Source organism: Danio aesculapii, chromosome 8 (genome assembly GCF_903798145.1).
Source record: "Danio aesculapii chromosome 8, fDanAes4.1, whole genome shotgun sequence".
Classification (NCBI taxonomy): Eukaryota; Metazoa; Chordata; class Actinopteri; order Cypriniformes; family Danionidae; genus Danio; species Danio aesculapii.
In genome coordinates, this window is record NC_079442.1 from 54694759 (window position 1) to 54715698 (window position 20940).

The 20940-nt window shown below is 40.3% G+C and overlaps 1 protein-coding gene across 1 annotated transcript; it reads right to left on the bottom strand.

The window, feature by feature from the left end:
• Positions 1–1067: 1067 nt before the first annotated feature.
• Positions 1068–20522, bottom strand: sncaip (synuclein, alpha interacting protein). Its single transcript, XM_056464231.1, has 11 exons — positions 20417–20522; positions 17628–17698; positions 16882–16945; positions 15244–15474; positions 14605–14996; positions 12114–12293; positions 10903–11016; positions 10276–10401; positions 6578–6747; positions 6407–6493; positions 1068–3325 (listed from the first exon to the last, which is right to left on the bottom strand). The coding sequence occupies exons 2-11, from the start codon at positions 17682–17684 to the stop codon at positions 2527–2529; spliced, it is 2220 nt and encodes a 739-aa protein (XP_056320206.1). The 5' UTR covers positions 17685–17698; positions 20417–20522; the 3' UTR covers positions 1068–2526.
• Between the last annotated feature and the right edge of the window lie 418 nt (positions 20523–20940).

A 20940-nucleotide genomic window follows, 5' to 3' on the forward strand; every position in this document is an offset into this window, starting at 1 on the left:
CTGCAGGTCAAAGTGAGCATCAGAATGGGGAAGAAAGATTTAAGTGACGCTGAACGTGGCATGGTTGTTGCTGCCAGACGGGCTGCTCTGAGTATTTCAGAAACTGCTGATCTACTGGGATTTTCACGCACAACCATCTCTAGGGTTTACAGAGAATGGTCCGACAAAGAGGAAATATCCAGTGAGCGGCAGTTCTGTGGGCGCAAATGCCTTGTTGATGCCAGAGGTCAGAGGAGAATGGCCAGACTGGTTCCAGCTGATAGAAAGGCAACAGTAACTCAAATAAGCACTCGTTACAACCGAGGTCTGCAGAAGAGCATCTCTGAACACACAACACGTCCAACCTTGAGGCAGATGGGCTACAGCAGCAGAAGACCACACCGGGTGCCGCTCCTGTCAGCTAAGAACAGGAAACTGAGGCTACAATTCACACAGGCTCACCAAAACTGGACAATAGAAGATTGGAGAAACGTTGCCTGGTCTGATGAGTCTCCATTTCTGCTGACACATTCAGATGCTCGGCTCACAATTTGGCCTCAACAACATGAAAGCATGGATCCATCCTGCCTTGTATCAGCGGTTCAGGCTGCTGGTGGTGGTGTAATGGTGTGGGGGAGATTTTCTTTGGGTCCATCAGTACCAATTGAGCATGGTGTGAGCATGGCATGGTGTTTTATATTTATATATATGGCACAATTATTTGCACCTCCCAGGTGATATTTAACTCTCAGTAACTCACAGTTTTTCCTCTTCTCCTATTTTTCTATTCATGAAGAAATCTTTTAGTATGGATGTAATAGAAGTCGTTTTTAATTTGTTAAATCACTTTTAAGGTTGCTATTAGCCCCTTTACAAAACATAAAACAAAAACTCACTCTTCACTCCCAATTCAATATCACCAAAGCTTGAAATATGTGGAAAATATAATAATGAAAAGCTGAAAATAATCAAATCTCAGTGTGTCTCCAGTCTTGAGAGGTGAACACACACTCCTGCTGAACCAGCTCTAGTTTAACATCCTAAGATATCCACAGGACTGAACTGAGCTGGTCAATAATCTCTCCTCGTATAGTGAAACGGCTGAAAACCTCTTTATTTTAAACGTCGTGATACAATGCTGTCAAATACTAGAGCGTTTCTGGCATTCAACCGTAAATATAGATAAATTATTATAAACCCATACATTACCGCAAATCAATACAGATTATATAGAAACATATTAGTGTTATGAAACAAACCGAATCACAAGTAAAGAGCGATTCGTTCATTCGTCTGTGTGTTCATTCAGCTTCATTACTATCGAGTCTGTACAAAAATCAAACCTCGTACGTAAGGAAGTGTTCTCATGTAAAGATCGAGTGAAGGGTTAGTTCACACAAAAATAAAGACAGCTCATGTGGTTTATAATCCTCCGAGGGCTTCGTTCATCTTACCACACAAACGAAGGTATTTTAGATGAAATCCTGGAGCTCTTCATCCTCCACAGACAGCAAACTCTAGAAACATCCTGTCACACAGAGCTCCAACAACAGCAAATATACCTGTAAAACTACTCTGTCCACCAATGTTTTCAGTGTCAGATCAAACTGTGTGTTCACTACACTGCCAAACATGCTTTTCCTGAGAGTTTTTAAGTCCACATATCTAAAAATGCTTACATCAAGAAGCTTTCTTTTCCGTTTCAGGAATAATAAGTACACATTTGTAGTCTTTTTTCTTAAAATAAGATGAATAATCTGTCAGTGGAGTGAATTAAACTAATTACTTCACACAGAAAACAAGATTACTTTACTCACCACACTGGCGGATTTATCTAAACCTCCTGAGAGAGGGTAATTAACAACATTTTTAATTTCTGTGTGAACTAACCCTTAAAGGCGTAGATCACACACATATGAAACCTTCCTGTTCATATACTCGCCCACAGCTCCTCCAACTTTCTTCAAACATTAATGGAGAATTTGAGCTGAATCTGTGGTTCTTGGTGCTTCATATGGCAGTGAGCGCTGACAGCTTCATTAGATTAAAATAATGAGATCTTATGAAGGGAAACCATCACTCCCTGTAAGAAACTAACATTATTAACAGCATTATTAGCTTTAATCCAGAGCGATATCAGCACGTGCGACTGCTTTCTGAATGCTTTAATGGATTAAAGCTAATAATATTGTAAATAATGTTGAATTTCGTTCATGTTTCGCTTCACATGAGCTCAGTGTGTCATCAGGAGCCACTGCTATTGATTTGTTTGTGTTTATTTTTAATCTAATAAAGCTGTCACCATTCACTGCCATTACATGAAGCTTTGTTAACCTGCTGAGCTGAATTATCAACATCAGAAGTGGACAGAGCAGAGAGCAACATCCCATAATGCAATTCACCACTGCCAACTGTATGATTAACAGATATGTTTTACAGTGTACATCTCTGATGAGCTGTGGGTGATCAAATGAACAGGATAGTCATTTTAGTGTGAACTAACCCTTGAAGCAGGGCTCTGTTAGTGACTGATCGTCCTCGGCTGCTCTACACAGCGCTCGTCTTGCTTTTACTCTTCTTCCCGGTGTGTTTTCCAGGACTCTGAGCATTGCTGCTGCTGCTGCTGTTGTTGTTGTTGTTCTGGTTTCCGCTCAGCGTCTCCATTATAGAGCGAAACGCACCGAAGGGTCTCTTCTCTTTAGTGGACGGGGCTTTAGTGTCGCTGGCGGCTCCGTCTTTCCGCGGCGGCTCATCAAACGTGACTCTCAGCTTCAGATTCTGCGAGGTTTTCCTGCGAGAGGACGGAGACTTGAGCGCACTTTTCGGACTGGTGGTGACTTTATCTCCCGCTTCTGTTCTGGTTTCGGGATCGCTCTGGTCTGATGACGGAGACGGGTTACAGGCGTCCACAGATTTGGAAGTCCTGTGTGTGAAGGAGAGCTTGCGTTCGCTGGAGGAGTGTGTGTTTTTGGGCTCCTCGGCCTCAGGGATGGGCAGTTGTGTGGGTCTGGTTGCGTGTTTGGTCTCGTCTGGAGGATAGACGTCTCCGTCAGACTCACTAAGCGAACGCTGCATGATCTGTTTCAGACGCGCCAGCTTGAGTTCCCGCCTCTCTCCCATTCCCAGTCGTTTCATTGGTCCAGCCCCTGGCCCCGCCCCTGACTCCACGCCTCCATCATGGGTGTCTCTGGGATGGCTTCGCTCTGCTGCATCTTTCCCCAGCAGTTTGCGCATGACTCCGTCTGTCTCCGTGTGTTTCTGCTTCAGGACCCACTGGCCGTTTTCAGGTGCCACTTCTGCTGTTAGGGTCATTTCAGGCCACGAGTCTGACGGAGGCACACGACAGCTGAACACAGAGACAGAGGACATCTGTCAGACAACATGCGATACAAGCACATCTGCAAATCTGCTGGTTGCTATGAAATGCACCTGAAAATGTGCCGGTTGCTAGGAAATACTTGTAAAAATGGGCCGGTTGCTCGGAAATACATGTAAAAATGGGCCGGTTGCTAGGAAATACATGTAAAAATGGGCCGGTTGCTAGGAAATACATAAAAAAAATAGGACGGTTGCTATGAAATACATGTAAAAATGGGCCGGTTGCTAGGAAATACATCTAAAATTGGGCCTGTTGCTAGGAAATATTTCTAAAAATGGGCCGGTTGCTATAAAATACATCTAAAATTGGGCCTGTTGCTAGGAAAGAAATCTAAAAATGGGCCGGTTGCTAGGATATGCATCTAAAAATAGGCCAATGCAAGGAAATTCATCTAAAAATGGGATGGTGGCTAGGGAATGCATCTAAAAATGTGCCGGTCGCTAGGAAAGAAATCTAAAAATGGGCCGGTTGCTAGGAAATATATCTAAAAATGGGCCGGTCGCTAGGAAAGAAATCTAAAAATGGGTCGGTTGCTAGGAAATACATCTAAAATTGGGCGTGTTGCTAGGAAATATATCTAAAAATGGGTCGGTTGCTAGGAAATACATCTAAAATTGGGCGTGTTGCTAGGAAAGAAATCTAAAAATGGGTCAGTTGCTAGGAAATACATCTAAAATTGGGCCTGTTGCTAGGAAAGAAATCTAAAAATGGGCCGGTTGCTAGGAAAGAAATCTAAAAATGGGCCGTTGCTAGGATATGCATCTAAAAATAGGCCAATGCAAGGAAACGCATCTAAAAATGGGACGGTTGCTAGGGAATGCATCTAAAAATGTGCCGGTCGCTAGAAAAGAAATCTAAAAATGGGCCGGTTGCTAGGAAATATATCTAAAAATGGGCCGGTCGCTAGGAAAGAAATCTAAAAATGGGTCGGTTGCTAGGAAATACATCTAAAATTGGGCGTGTTGCTAGGAAATATATATAAAAATGGGTCGGTTGCTAGGAAATACATCTAAAATTGGGCCTGTTGCTAGGAAATATATCTAAAAATGGGTCGGTTGCTAGGAAATACATCTAAAATTGGGCCTGTTGCTAGGAAATATATCTAAAAATGGGTCGGTTGCTAGGAAATACATCTAAAATTGGGCCTGTTGCTAGGAAATACATGTAAAAATGGGCCGGTTGCTAGGAAATACATGTAAAAATGGGCCGGTTGCTAGGAAATACATGTAAAAATGGGCCGGTTGCTAGGAAATCCATCAAAAAATGGGCCGGTTGCTAGAAAATGCATCTAAAAATGGGCCGGTTGCTAGGAAATACATCTAAAATTGGGCCTGTTGCTAGGAAATATTTCTAAAAATGGGCCGGTTGCTATAAAATACATCTAAAATTGGGCCTGTTGCTAGGAAAGAAATCTAAAAATGGGCCGGTTGCTAGGAAAGAAATCTAAAAATGGGCCGGTTGCTAGGATATGCATCTAAAAATAGGCCAATGCAAGGAAATTCATCTAAAAATGGGATGGTTGCTAGGGAATGCATCTAAAAATGTGCCGGTCGCTAGGAAAGAAATCTAAAAATGGGCCGGTTGCTAGGAAATATATCTAAAAATGGGCCGGTCGCTAGGAAAGAAATCTAAAAATGGGTCGGTTGCTAGGAAATACATCTAAAATTGGGCGTGTTGCTAGGAAATATATCTAAAAATGGGTCGGTTGCTAGGAAATACATCTAAAATTGGGCGTGTTGCTAGGAAAGAAATCTAAAAATGGGTCAGTTGCTAGGAAATACATGTAAAAATGGGCCGGTTGCTAGGAAATACATGTAAAAATGGGCCGGTTGCTAGGAAATACATGTAAAAATGGGCCGGTTGCTAGGAAATACATAAAAAAAATAGGACGGTTGCTATGAAATACATGTAAAAATGGGCCTGTTGCTAGGAAATCCATCAAAAAATGGGCCGGTTGCTAGAAAATGCATCTAAAAATGGGCCGGTTGCTAGGAAATACATCTAAAATTGGGCCTGTTGCTAGGAAATATATCTAAAAATGGGTCGGTTGCTAGGAAATACATCTAAAATTGGGCGTGTTGCTAGGAAAGAAATCTAAAAATGGGTCAGTTGCTAGGAAATACATGTAAAAATGGGCCGGTTGCTAGGAAATACATGTAAAAATGGGCCGGTTGCTAGGAAATACATGTAAAAATGGGCCGGTTGCTAGGAAATACATAAAAAAAATAGGACGGTTGCTATGAAATACATGTAAAAATGGGCCTGTTGCTAGGAAATCCATCAAAAAATGGGCCGGTTGCTAGAAAATGCATCTAAAAATGGGCCGGTTGCTAGGAAATACATCTAAAATTGGGCCTGTTGCTAGGAAATATTTCTAAAAATGGGCAGGTTGCTATAAAATACATCTAAAATTGGGCCTGTTGCTAGGAAAGAAATCTAAAAATGGGCCGGTTGCTAGGAAAGAAATCTAAAAATGGGCCGGTTGCTAGGATATGCATCTAAAAATAGGCCAATGCAAGGAAATGCATCTAAAAATGGGACGGTTGCTAGGGAATGCATCTAAAAATGTGCCGGTCGCTAGGAAAGAAATCTAAAAATGGGCCGGTTGCTAGGAAATATATCTAAAAATGGGCCGGTCGCTAGGAAAGAAATCTAAAAATGGGTCGGTTGCTAGGAAATACATCTAGAATTAGGCGTGTTGCTAGGAAATATATCTAAAAATGGGTCGGTTGCTAGGAAATACATCTAGAATTAGGCGTGTTGCTAGGAAATATATCTAAAATTGGGCCTGTTGCTAGGAAATATTTCTAAAAATGGGCCGGTTGCTATGAAATACATCTAAAATTGGGCCTGTTGCTAGGAAATACATCTAAAAATGGGCCGGTTGCTAGGAAATACATCTAAAATTGGGCCTGTTGCTAGGAAAGAAATCTAAAAATGGGTCGGTTGCTAGGAAATGCATCTAAAATTGGGCCTGTTGCTAGGAAAGAAATCTAAAAATGGGCTGGTTGCTGTATATTATATATGTCTGTGTGTGTATTGTCAGACCTGGGTGATGGCGGTCTGCCGTTGGGCTCCTGTGTCTGCAGCAGAAGCTGAAGCTGGTTCTGTAGAGCCACCCGCGCTGTGGTCTGCCTGTCAGAAACACACACGCCAGCGTCACACACTCCATACGCTGAGCAGCGGTCAGTCAGACACATGAGTGAGTGCATCTCTTACTCGTGCAGCTGTTTGGTGAGTTTGACCACCTGCGAGGCCAGAGACATGCAGGTCTCCACCACCACCAGGTACCTGGAGCAGGTGCTGTGACCCTGACGCTCCGCACACTGTGACGCGCGCTCACACTGCTGATTCTGCACTGTCACATTAGAGCCGTACTCCACCAGAGTCTGAGAAACACACACACATGCATGCAGAAAGATAGACAGACAGACACACACATTCACAGACATGGAGACAGACAGAGACGTACACATGGACACACACACACACACACACACACACACACACACACACACACACACGCACATTTTCATTTTTAATTAAAAAACAGGGTTCTGCAGGTTTCACCAACTTAAATTGAAGACTTCAGACGTTTAAGAGCATTATGAATGACATTTAAGACTTGTACAGGGCTAAATGATAAGGATTTATTTTAAAAATCCCAGTTAAAAAAAGATTTTCCTATCAAAAAATGATTAACATATAATACATTTAATAATACAATCATATTTTTGTTAAAGACTTTTCAAATATATCCATTCAGAAACCCTATACCTTCACCAAGAATAGAACAAAACAAAGCAGTCAATTACTTCAGTCTACAATAATAATAATCTAATAAACTTTAGGTCAGGTCAGTATCCTCATCAGGAAATAAACTGAACGTTTAAGCAAATTTTACTGTAAGGGAAGAAGATGCTATATTAAATAAAAGGTTGAGATGTATTGTTGGTGACTGTACGGGTGTTAATGGCCAGATTCTGTAGCTAAACATGAATGAAAGAAAATTAAGACCTGTTAAAAAAAGATTGAAGACCTACAACACAACATTTCAGTAGATTTAAGACGTTTTAAGGCCTAAAATTTAGCTTTAGGAATTTAACCCTTGTATGGTGTTCGTGTCTGTGAGACCCCTTTTCATTTTTTTTCAAACTATAAATTGAACAATTAATTATTTTGTCAACCTGAAATTCATTGGCTTTGGCTTATTTTCTGTGAAGAACATGAATACGAACCAATTTTCAATGACCGCATAAATGTACCTCCCCACACACATTTAGGTTACATACAAGGTGTTCGGTTCCACTGGACCCAGGTCTAATAAAAGTGTTGAAAGTGTAGGTCCAGTGTTCTTACACTCTCTCTCCCTCCTTTCCCGTGCTGCTGTTTTCTTCCCCGCCTGTTTCTGCACAAAGTTGTTCCAAATTCAACTAGCAACACTGTCTGCTCCTACATTCCCGCACATTTTACCCTCTCTCTTGCGGGAACCGAGCTTATTTTCTCACACCCTGTCCCATCTGCGCATTAGGGGCATAATACTAGAAATAAGACTATGACTATGTTCCTTATCACAACTGATCAAGATGGCCAAAAGATTATCTGCTGCGAGGGCCTTGCAAATTGATTGTGGAAGAGAGAGGAGCTTCTGATGATGAGGTCCATGACCATGGTGGGAACAATAGGAAAAAACAAATCTGTGGGTTTTATTTTTTCATAACATTAATAAAAATAAAAACAGGAGAAGCACATTAATCCATCAATATGATCTAACAAAGGTAAAGGGGGGAAATTAACCATGTTTGCTGTTCATATGGCTTGTAATTGGGATGAAGTAAACATTTGTTGAGTAAATTAACATAAAACTGTTTAATAGTGTTAATTTGGAAAGCCAAAACTCTAGCAGGTCCACCAGACCCATAAACACTGGCTGAGTAACAAAAAAACCAACACCACACAAGGGTTAAAGGGCACCTATGGTGAAAAATCTACTTTTCAAGCTGTTTGGACAGACATATGTGCATGTATGGTGTGTAGAGCGTCATATTGGGGTGATATAAACACACCCAGTGCTTTTTTTTTCAATTTAACAACATTTAAAACGGTGGACCAATTGGAGCGGTTTTCAAACCGACCGCAACTTTACGTAGGAGAGCGGCCCCCCCGCCCACCAATATTGATTGACAGGCGCGTCATCATATCCTCAGTTTGTTGATTCACGTCCGCCATTTTCAGCGTGAGTCGAAGCTATATCACTAAAGGAACACGCTAGCTCTATTTTTAGATGCAAGGCTCATTGGGCTCAACACAAGATCAATATTCTCCACATTATCGCTCTAATCAGAATTATTGGTTGTATCTTTAGGTAGGTTTGCAAACATATGATCCTCTCACTCCTGCTCCTTCTCTGTCTGCCTGTCTGACTCTGTTGCAAACACAGAGCGGGTGAGCTCATTGCTCCGCCCCCTTGTTGTGTTGGCGGGAAGCTGAAACTAATCTACATGTGAAGCAACACACCCCTAAATCAGCAAGCTGTGGACACGCCCCCAACATGACACTTTTTAACACATTATAATAAAACAGTCTGAATTGTGTTTTAAACTGAACCTAAACTGGCACACTCAGAAGAACCATAATATTAATATTAAATCAGAAAAAAGAGGTAACCTTTGTGCTCTTTAAGACATTTAAGACACCCAGTGGTTGAGCTAGGTATTGCACTCCTGGATCAAAACAAACGCAAGCGCAGGTTGCCAGATTGAGAAGCGAGTGATTTAAACCGTGCTCTAAATAAAAGCAACGGCACACAATAGAGGGAATATTCTCCATATTAAAATATGTTTTTGTCCTCCATATTAAAATATGTTTTTGTCCTAACCAACACCTCGAATTGATATATTAGAAACGGCTTCTGTTTCTCACAGCTGAACAACAGAAAACTGACAATGATCAGCTCAGGTACAGCTCATGTGCTTTATTCAGTGTTAAATGCTAATGTGAGTCTGAATGCCATTTTACATCACATTTATTGTCATTTACTGAAAGCAGCAGCAGATAGTTCAGCTCAGATCTGGAAAATAAAATAAACCATCTGAAACTGAACTCTAGAACTGAACACATATCAGTGATTGAGCATCTACAGTTATTAATGTTAAAGAGGTTTAATATGTATTTAATAGATTATAAACCATTTCACTGAGTGAGTGTATATTCTGTGCTTCTGAATGGCTGTATTTACATTTCTGTCGTGTTTCGTCTGCTGCAAACAGCCAAATTGCTCATCACTGTGTATCTCTTCACGTAGTGTGTTGTTAGGACACGCGGTTATAATGTAACCTGCTCACGTAATGTTTACACTAGTAATATTTATATTATTTGCTGATTAATTAACCACCTCATGTGGAACTCTGAATCTGCTACTGTCCACCGGAGGTTGCATTTAGTTCACTGAGGCATGCTTTCAGAGCCTTCCTGACTGAATGAATGAAATACGCTGTTTTCCACCATCTGGCAACCCGTGGTGCTGAAATATAATTGGCTAAACTGGCATTGGGCGGGTTAAAGTGACCAAAACAAAGACAGATGCTCTGGTACGTAACCCACATGATCAATATCTGACTTCAGCATTGTGTTTCAGATGAACAAGAATGTTCACTGAGCATGTTTCTGAATATCTGCACACATGTGATGCTGTTTATATGCTTTAGAGGAGTCAAACACTGACACACAGCAGCTTTAATGTATAACACATCCAACATTTTCACTATTTTTGTTGTGGTAAATTCTGACCAAGTTTTGTTTGTGAACCTGCTTACAGATTGATCAGTGTGAGGGAGAGCCAGTGTTTTTCTTCCAGTCTGCAGGAAGTGCAGCAGGAAGTGTGAGGGAGAGCCGCTTCCTGTCTGAGTGTGTCGTACCTGAAGGCAGCCCAGATGGCCGAACTGAGCGGCAACGTGAACCGCGGAGTTCCCGTTCTGATCCTGCTCGTCCAGAGAGATGGCCTGCTCCTGCATAAACTGCAGCAGCCACAGCAGCACACGCTCCTGCAGCACACACACATGCAAGCAGAGACATGTGCACACACACACACACACACACACACACACACACACAGACAGACAGACGGAAACATCAATGAACAGTTTCAGTGTTTGGTGTTTATTTATGGTGGTGAATTGCATTATGGGATGTTGATCTCTGCTCTGTCCACTTCTGATGTTGATAATTCAGCTCTACAGTTTAAAGTGACTTTTATTGACATTTTAGTAATAATATAATATATCAGGACTAATATGTAGAGGAATGAGTGTGTAGAATAGCAGAACAGGTGCTGCAGTTTATTACAAGGTTTCTGTAGTGTAATATACAACAAAAACACACACTATACAGCACTGCACACTATTACACACATGCAGAAACACACTTATACAGGTTAAAAGCTGCTGGAAGGAAGATCAGGATCCCATAATGCAATTCAAAAACTGCTCATTTATGTACATTTTTCACAGTGTGTGTGTGTGTGTGTGTGTTCTGCAGTCGCTCACCTGACCGTATCGAGCAGCATAATGAATGAGGCTCGGGTGTTCTCGAGTACAGCTGAGCTCTGCGATGGCCTCCGTCTCGCTCACCATCCAGCGCACACACTCCAGATGACCATTCTAAAAACACACACACACACACACACACACATCACATCACATGACATCACAGCTGCCAGAGGTGTGTGCTCACTCTAGATCATCTGACTGGACAAACATCAGGACACGCCCATGAGTGCAGGATGATGTCATCAGTGGGTGTGGTCGGTTTTCTACATCAGCTAAACTGCTTCCATTAAAGTTAGCGCTGGGCAGACATTGATTAAAATTAATCACATCCAAAGTAAAAGTTTGTTTTGACATAATATAAGTGTGGATATTTTATATATATATATATATATATATATATATATATATATATATATATATATATATATATATATATATATATACATAGAAACAAAACCATACAAAACAATTTTCTTACATAGATATTTAAATTGATATACTATTTGAATCAAATACATATATATATATATATATATATACATATATATATATATATATATATATATATATATATATATATATATATATACATATATATATATATATATATATATATATATATATATATATATATATATATATATATATATATATATACACACACACATTCATTCATTCATCTTCCTTCAGTTTAGTCCCTTTATTATTCAGGGGTCGCCACAGTGGAATGAACCCCCAACTAATCCAGCATATGTTTTACACAGCTGATGCCCTACCAGCTGTAACCCAGTACTAGGAAACACCCATACACACTCATATACAAACACACACTCATACACTCTGGCCAATTTATGTGTTTGGATTGTGGGTGAAACCGGAGCACCCGGAGGAAACCCACACCAACATGGGGAGAACATGCAAACTCCACACAGAAACATCAACTGACCCAGCCGGAACTCGAACCAGAGACCTTCTTGCTGTGAGGCGATTGTGCTACCCACTATTTTCAGCTGTAGGTTCAGCTACTGGAGAGGCGGGGTTAAAGTTAGTAAACTCCTCATCTGATTGGTCAGATTTGCATAAACACCATTTGCATGCAGTTGATTTAACTTACTGAACTTCTCTGCGATGTGGATACAGCATATACTATTATCAGGATCATTTTTGGGTATATTGTGCAGCGCTAGTGTGTGATGTGACATACGCACCCGTACGCCGAGTCCTGCCGGTGTGAGCTGCTGTTTATTGCGTTCGTTCAGACAGTCTTCGCCCATGAGAGACGTCAGGTGCTGCAGACAGTCTGTGTGTCCCTGAGCCGCAGACACATGCAGAAGATTGTTCCCGTCCTCGTCTCTGATCAGCTCCAGATTCTCCGCCGCAAAGTGAGGCTGTGCAAGACGCATGACATGTCTCATTTTTGGGCAATACTGCAGCATTTATTCAAAACAATGCATCAATGCACAACATTTAGGTTAAAATGAACCTATTCTGCTGCTTTTTACAGATCCTCCAGAGTTTAGCATGTCCCAGATCACTTCATTTAATGCAAAATCAAGCCTTTTGTGAAGTTTGCAGCAAATTTCCTGCATATTTCAGACAGTCAGACACTGTTCAATTCCTGCTGTTCCACAGAGTACCCTCTGCACAGTTTTACGTTTAAAAACATGATAGTGTGTGATCAATGATGTTTTATTTATCATATACTGTCACAAAACAAAACAATAAAGGAATTGCTGCAAGATTTGTGGCAAAAACTACAAAACACAATCAAACATTGAGATCAGATTATTATATTCTGGAGGAACTGACATCCTGTAAACTGCACATCAGGGGTCAGTTCTTCATACATCACTAAATGATCTAAGATGATTTGGCAGATCCTGGATCTGTTAATCTTATTAACTGATCTCTGGCTAATTTGGTTCTTCAAACAAGTTTGTGAATCAGATTAAAATGTCTGGATGAACTGATCTGAGATCGCTGTGTGTTGTGAAGGACAGCTCTATCCATCCTCTAAATCATGATCAGCAATGCAGCGATTGGCTGACGGCAGAGCAGCGTTATGACATCATCTGATTAATATTCAGTTATCCATATGAGCTAAATTCTATTAATTCGTAGTAAATGGTTTAGTAAATATGATGCGCAATAACTCTCCACATTTGCTGTGGGTTTCAGGCTTTATACTTTCATGTATCAAAAGTTTTCAGCAATTTATTTACTTTTACATTTAGAGTGGATGTTCTTTACTATAGTCTAGGCCTATAATTTAGGAATTTAAATTAATTTAGCATGTAAAAAGCTTTTTGATATTGGTAAAGGCGTCTGCAACTTTTGCAAAGCATCAAATCATCATCAATTAGCTGTCAAAACATGCAGAACTGCAGAAATTATTATTATTATTATTCCTTTATAAACAAAAAAAAAACAAAAACAGTTGAATATTGTGCATGTCTATTCTCTTATAGAAACTGTACTAAAGCTGGATCGGTACCTTTAAATAATGCACATTTGCATCTGAAAGATCCATATTAAAGTTCTCTTTGATCCCCTTGTGGAGAACCACCCCGTTTTTCATACTTCTATTTATTAAGTTTTATTAATATATTACTTTTTTTAAACTTATATGTATATAAACATAAATATGATTCATTATTTAATATTAAATATTATTAATTATTATACACTATATATGTGTCTATATAAACTTTTAACTATTTTACTATTTTCCCAAGTGTATATAATCTATAGATTAATACTGTAAGACAATATAAGCATTCAGTACACACTTTCAGTATAACCTTTGCTCGAACAGACCCAATCTAATCCTGTTTACATGAAATAAGCCTGCTCCTGAACAGGTTTGAGCTACCAGAACTGTTGCTATGACAACACTCTCGGATGAGTTTTGAAGGACGAAACGATCCTGGATTGTGTCAAATCATCAATAACCAAATCCAGCTAATTGAGTAATCCATGTACGAATAACAGACCCCTGCTGTCTCTCTCTGTGTGTGTTTGAGTTTGAGCTGAGAATAGCACACAGATAATGTTCTCCAGCTCTCTGAAACTGACCCTTTCAGGCTTTGATCCTAACTGTGGTGTTTTGATGACTGTCGCTTTAAATGCAAATGAGATCGTGCTCTTTTCAGAAAAGGGCGGAGCTACAGGAGCTACAGCTACAGCTACAGCTATGGCTGCATCCAAAATGGCACACTACACTATATAGTATGTTAAAATCAGTATGTGAGCCAAGTGGCATGTCCAAAATCATAGTATTCCAAAAACAGTACGTGAAATAACTGGATGAGTAGGTCATCCTCCTGGCGAGATTCTAAAAAAGCTCATCTAAATGGACACTACAATACCCCATAATGCAACGGGAGAGACATTCTGATGACATACAAAGGGAGAATGTCAATCAAAGTGTTTCTGCAGACAGTTTTCATCAAGTTTGATTAGAACAAACTCAATTAATTCATGTTTACCATTAGAGGCTGCTGGATATACTCTCACACACACAACTGGGTTTAATCCCCTTATAAAAGTGATCATTATATAATTGTTGTGTAATATCTCCCCTTTAATGTAGACTATTGAAAACAAAACCACATTATTATTAGTCAAATTGTGAGATATTTGGACAGGAAACAACTCAAACCCTCTCAGAAAGCATGTTTAATCAGTGAGTGCTCTCACCAGCAGAGAGATCTGTCCGTCTCTCACGATATTCAGGATGTTTTGGCTCTTCTTGGCCTCCTCGTCCGCTTCACGGGACGCTCCTCTGGCTTGTTTTCTGGATGTGTGTCCGCCGCCGTCGGCTCCGGTTTTGCTGTCCGGGATCTGCTCGTGTGTGTTCTCGAGCACAAGACTCTGCGCTCGGAGATCTGCAGATTTAGACTTCCTCATGACGGGCGACAGCACACAGAACTGCGTCCCGCCGCTCAGGCTCTCGGAGTGCACCAGTGTGTGCGTGTTCCCTGCGGAGGGCGCTCGAGGCAGTGTCGCCGCCTGCTGAGTGCACTTGATGTAGGGCACGTCCAGAATCTCATCCATGTCCAGGTCGTAGTGCTCCAGTTCCCCGAACAGAGCTGCGTTCACCACAGGGAGATTTCAGCAGACGCAAAATAACACTATTGGTCAAACTATTTTATTGATAACTGAAGAAAAGTAGATGTAATTATTCATAATAACAGCATAAATAATATATTATAACAATACAATAATAGGATTAATAATATTCACATTATTATATTGTTAGAACATAAATAATATTATTATATATATGATTATTTTGATTTAAATAATAATATTATTGAAATAAAGCTGACTGCTGACCCTGGTTGATGAGGCCTCTGCTCTTGCTGTGCTCCTCTTTCCCGCTCTGTGTGTCCATCTCTGAGCTCTTCCCTTCAGTCTCCGCCTGCGTCTGCGTCTCCTCGGGCTGGTGTTTGAGTGGAGAAACACGTTTAACAGGACGGAATTTACTGTAGACGTCTGCGATACCGGTGGGTTTGAGTCCTGCGCCGCTGTGAGACGCCGCACTACGAGGCCAGTTAATGGCTGGAGCTGAAAACAAACACACACACACACACACACACACACACACACAACAGAGGAAAATCAAGAATCTATCAGCCTGACTGAGGTTATCAAATTGATGCATTCATGGATCATTTCTTAGATCCTCATAATGAATTGCAAAACTCTCTGTTAGCTGTAAACAGCAGATGGCGCTCTAGGATAGTTTTAAACAGCAGATGGCGCTCTAGGCTAGTGTTTAATAGAGCTCTAGGCTAGTTTTAAACAGCAGATGGCGCTCTAGGCTAGTGTTTAATAGAGCTCTAGGCTAGTTTTAAACAGCAGATGGCGCTCTAGGCTAGTGTTTAATAGAGCTTTAGGCTAGTTTTAAACAGCAGATGGCGCTCTAGGCTAGTGTTTAATAGAGCTTTAGGCTAGTTTTAAACAGCAGATGGCGCTCTAGGCTAGTGTTTAATAGGGCTTTAGGCTAGTTTTAAACAGCAGATGGCGCTCTAGGCTAGTGTTTAATAGGGCTTTAGGCTAGTTTTAAACAGCAGATGGCGCTCTAGGCTAGTGTTTAATAGGGCTTTAGGCTAGTTTTAAACAGCAGATGGCGCTCTAGGCTAGTGTTTAATAGAGCTCTAGGCTAGTTTTAAACAGCAGATGTTGCTCTAGGCTCGTGTTTAATAGAGCTCTAGGCTAGTTTTAAACAGCAGATGGCGCTCTAGGCTAGTGTTTAATAGGGCTTTAGGCTAGTTTTAAACAGCAGATGGCGCTCTAGGCTAGTGTTTAATAGAGCTCTAGGCTAGTTTTAAACAGCAGATGTTGCTCTAGGCTCGTGTTTAATAGAGCTCTAGGCTAGTTTTAAACAGCAGATGGCGCTCTAGGCTAGTGTTTAATAGAGCTCTAGGCTAGTTTTAAACAGCAGATGGCGCTCTAGGCTAGTGTTTAATAGAGCTCTAGGCTAGTTTTAAACAGCAGATGGCGCTCTAGGCTAGTGTTTAATAGAGCTCTAGGCTAGTTTTAAACAGCAGATGGCGCTCTAGGCTAGTGTTTAATAGAGCTCTAGGCTAGTTTTAAACAGCAGATGGCGCTCTAGGCTAGTGTTTAATAGAGCTCTAGGCTAGTTTTAAACAGCAGATGGCGCTCTAGGCTAGTTCTAACACTAGACATCGCTCAACAGCAGATAACGCTCTATGTTCCTTTTAACAAGCAGATGCTTTGGAATAAGAGCTTGTGAGTTTAGCCGAATCGTGTACTGTTACTGGTCAATTGTACTTGCTTTTTTGTCGCAAATTAAAGTAAACACACCTCACATTTAATGTTTTATCTTTGCTTAAATCTTTGCTTTATTCATCATTATTTTTATTGGATAAAAGCAGAGTATGGTTGTTTGTAAAGCAGAGTGCCATCTGCTGGTGAAAGTGAAAACCTGTGTGTGAATGAGTGCAGTACCTTGTCTCTCATCATTCTGTCCATCGTGTCTTCGGCACAGCTCAGGGATGCTCTTAGACGAGTACTGTGCGACACACACGCACACATACACACACACACACACACACACACACGTAAACACTTAATATACGCTGTCACAAATCAAAGAAAGCAGTTTAACTAAATCAGGGTTTCAGGGATTGACGAAAAGCTAATAGTTTACTTATAAAACTTAAATTAAATCATTTTAAATAAAAACACACCTGAAATACATTAATACGATCACAAAATTTACAAGTGAAATCAATAATTGTTTAAAATAATCAACTTAAAACCCCAAAAATTACTAATTAAATAGTTTAAAATAATCAAAATATGTACTAAAAATGAAATAGAAAATCTAAATATATAATGAATAAAACTTCCTAAACATTATTAAATCTAATGTAAAATAAGTGAAATCAAAGCAAAAAACACTAACCCAAATAATAAATATAAGATAGATATGTTTGCTCAGCTTATACAGATAATCATGAATATGTAAATATAATAAATGAATAAAACCAATGAAGTAATTTAGGTAAAAAAAAGCTGCTGATGGAAAATAGTAAATAATCGCTGACCATGTAAACAACTGAGTACATGAAACATCTTTTATAAAAATAATAATAATAATAATGAACAGAATTTGGATAATGAGATGCAAATTTATTAAACTGTGCGACTTCCATTTTTAAATATAATCTGCATATTTCATAATTACTCACAGGTAAATCATCAGTGAAGTCAATCTCATCCAGATCCAGATATTCAGGAACGTCCATCTTCAGTCAGCATTCTGAAAAACACCCGTTTATTACCAATCGATAATCAATAACTGATAAACACTCCATCATTACACAAACAAACAGGAACTGCTGCAACAGTGTGACATCATTCTGAGCCATGGGCCGGGGCTTCAGCTCAACCCACATCGGATTGGATAGTGGAAAGTGGGTGTGGTTACAAAAGATTATACGACTTTATTAAAATAAAACTCTGATTAGCAGTGCTTTAGAAACACTGCTGTTTTCTGCATTTGTATAGTGTAGATTTGGTTTACTTTGTTACAGCTACATGCTTCAGATCTAAAGTTGTGCATTCATCATCATTAAGTGATGACGCCAACCACAGAGGACTTCTAGATGTCTCCATAATCCTGGACCATGCTATATCCTGAGCAGCTGCTGTGGTGGTCATGGAGGAGTGGAGAGCATGAGACTGATTTCTGAAAGACCTCACTGATAGACAAGTCTCAGCATTGATGCCATTGGGCCAGCCTAAACACCAACTGGCGACCTACTCACACCTGCAGCTTCTCCACGATGGCGGTCCAGCGTTTTCCAGCGCCTAGACTGCAGCTCTGCACAAGAAGTTTGGCCAGAGGAGAAATGGTGGTGTCCATCTGAGGCTGGCTTCTCTCCTTCACTTTGGCCAATTGGTGAAGTTTGTTCCTCCACTGTCTCCACTGGTTTGCTTGGTTTGGGACTTGTGGAGCTGCGCATGGATGGATTTGCTCTTCAGTGTTTGGACTCTCAGCAGTGAAGATTAAACCACACTGAACTGAACTGAACTGAAACTGGACCGACAGATTCAGTTCACTAGAACTTCTGTGTTCAGCTGCTGCCACACAATCTACACAGGTCTCAAACTGGATTCCTGGAGTGCCGCATCTCTGCACAGCTTTGCTCCAACCCTAATCAAACACAGCTGATCCAACTAATCAAGTTGTTCAAGACTGCCATGCTGCGTCCCAATTCGCATAATATCCATCCTAAATAGCATTAGAAAGTAGAATTAGATTGACCCAAATCATAGTTTGCTGAAAAGAGCATGCCAAAGGCTCCCAGATGGTTTACTATTGCCAGTATTAAAAATGAAGTGTAGAAGCGTCCACACTCTATCCGCTGATATTACCCACAATACATTGCGCAGTGGACGTGAACTCGATTAGAACTACAAACGCTGGTGAAAAGTGTAAATAAACTACAAACATGATGGAAGCGCGAGACCAACCGTAGAGTAGTAGAGAGGCTTCAGTAAAGATGTTTGTATGCCTGTTCATTAATATCCAGCCCACTGGAACATAATTAAATCACGTTTTCTGTGTGATATTTCATCTGCAACAACAATGCTGAATGTATATAAAGACGTGTTTGGACAATAACGTCTGAATACAGAATTATCCAAACACCTGAGGAGATTTCTCTGAATGGGAGATTCTCCTGCTGCTCCTCCAATAAGGTAGGATATTCAATATGACAGTAATATCAATATGACAGTTCTTCTGTTACACACTCAAAATTATAAACTTTTCCTTTATGAAAAAAGTCCATACTTTTAGGGTGTAGTATAAGCATGTGAATTACGGCCGCAGCACTAGAGACTATTGAGCAGGTGAGAGTCTGAGGTGGTCGGCAGTGTTGCCAGATGTAGCCGACTGATTCCAGCCCAATCGAATAACCCACCAAAATGAACAAACAACCACCCAGAAATCTGAAGGCTGTCAAAAGATTAGATTAAACTTTGTCATTACGCATGTACATGTACAAGGCAACGAAACGCAGTTTAGGTCTAACCAGGAGTGCAATATCTGCAAGTAGTTAGACCTCATGGTTAGGCCTAAACTGCATCAGCGGTTGTAATGTGGAGACTTAAGTTGTTTTGATTTGGTTCTGTAGAGGCGATCATATCATAACCAGAAAATAAGTGAAACCCGGTAAATTTTCTCTACCTATCCATGTCATTTTTTACCAACACAATCAAATTCAAAACCACTCAATTGTGTGGGAAATCGTCCAATCTGGCAACACTGGTGGTCTACTGTGCAGAGCTGTGGGCCTTCAGGAATTGAGTTTGAGAGCACTGATCTATAAAAGCGCTAGAGAAATAAAGATGAATTGAACAAAGTTTTATATTTATATTTCTACAGCTAGAACAGTCCGTTTTTACTTCTTATTGTACTCCATAATTGAGATTATTACTGATATTTTCAGTTTTTTAGGGTCTGAGGTGGTTGTATGAGCATTTCTCTGCATACTGTACTGTGTATGACAGCACACTGTAATTTGATTTAAGCACTGATTAATATTAACCAGCAGTGTGTGGCTTTCTCTTGACATCAGAGGGGAAAACTATTGATTCATTTATAATTGATGAAAACTTTTGTCTTTAAAAAACACAGAAGAATCGATAACAATGAAAGCAGAAATATGAAAACATGCATGTTTTCTCACACACTCACACACATATATAACTGATGATACAAACACACTGATGAATACATAACACAGACTGAGGATGATGATGGTGGTCGGGCTGTCTGTTTGCTCATCTGTGTGTATGCCGCTCTCTCTCTGTTTATATGTGTGTGTGTTCTGTTTCTGCCTTTTGTTTCTAGCATTAGCTTTAGCATCTCTCAGATGATCTCCATCCTCTCGTTGTTTCAGTCTGCTTGTCTCGGCTGGTTCGGGTATGTGTGTGAGTGTATGTATATGAGTGTCAATGTGTGTCGTACCTTGTGTCCACTGCTGTCTGTCGCTGATTGTGTGTGTGTGTTTCTGCCGATTAGCGGATCATCTGAAGAATGTGACACGAGCGCGCGCCTCCTTCAGCCTCCTCAGCGCGCGCGACCCCGAGAGAGCCACGTGCACACACAGAGAAGAGGCCGCGCGCACTTACACACGCAGACCAGCAGAGGGAGACAAGCACACGCAAAAACACACACACGCGACGTAGCTGAGGAGAATACGGGACATTGCAAAGACCTGTTCATTTTCTAATAGTTAAAACTACCCCATAACGAAAAATACTGTAGTAATTTAAAATACATACTGTAGTGAAGTGTGTTATACAGCGTATATTATAGTCTTTACAACTCTCTTTGCTAATGAATGTTCCAGCACACCTATTGTGAACTAATAACCTGTAATCAATACTGTAGTATACTTTAGTTTTACTACAGTAAACTGAAGTGGATTGCAGTATAATATACACTACAGCTGTAAAAAAAAACTACAGTATTGGGTCATTTGTTTATAT

Excerpts from the sequence above, each read along its gene's own strand:
- sncaip (XM_056464231.1), bottom strand. The coding sequence starts at position 17,684 with ATGGACGTTCCTGAATATCTGGATCTGGATGAGATTGACTTCACTGAT. Across the intron at positions 16,946-17,627 it reads ACTTCACTGATGATTTACCT|TACTCGTCTAAGAGCATCCC; the intron begins GTGAGTAATTAT and ends TGTGTCGCACAG. Across the intron at positions 10,402-10,902 it reads ATGCTGCTCGATACGGTCAG|GAGCGTGTGCTGCTGTGGCT; the intron begins GTGAGCGACTGC and ends TGTGTGCTGCAG.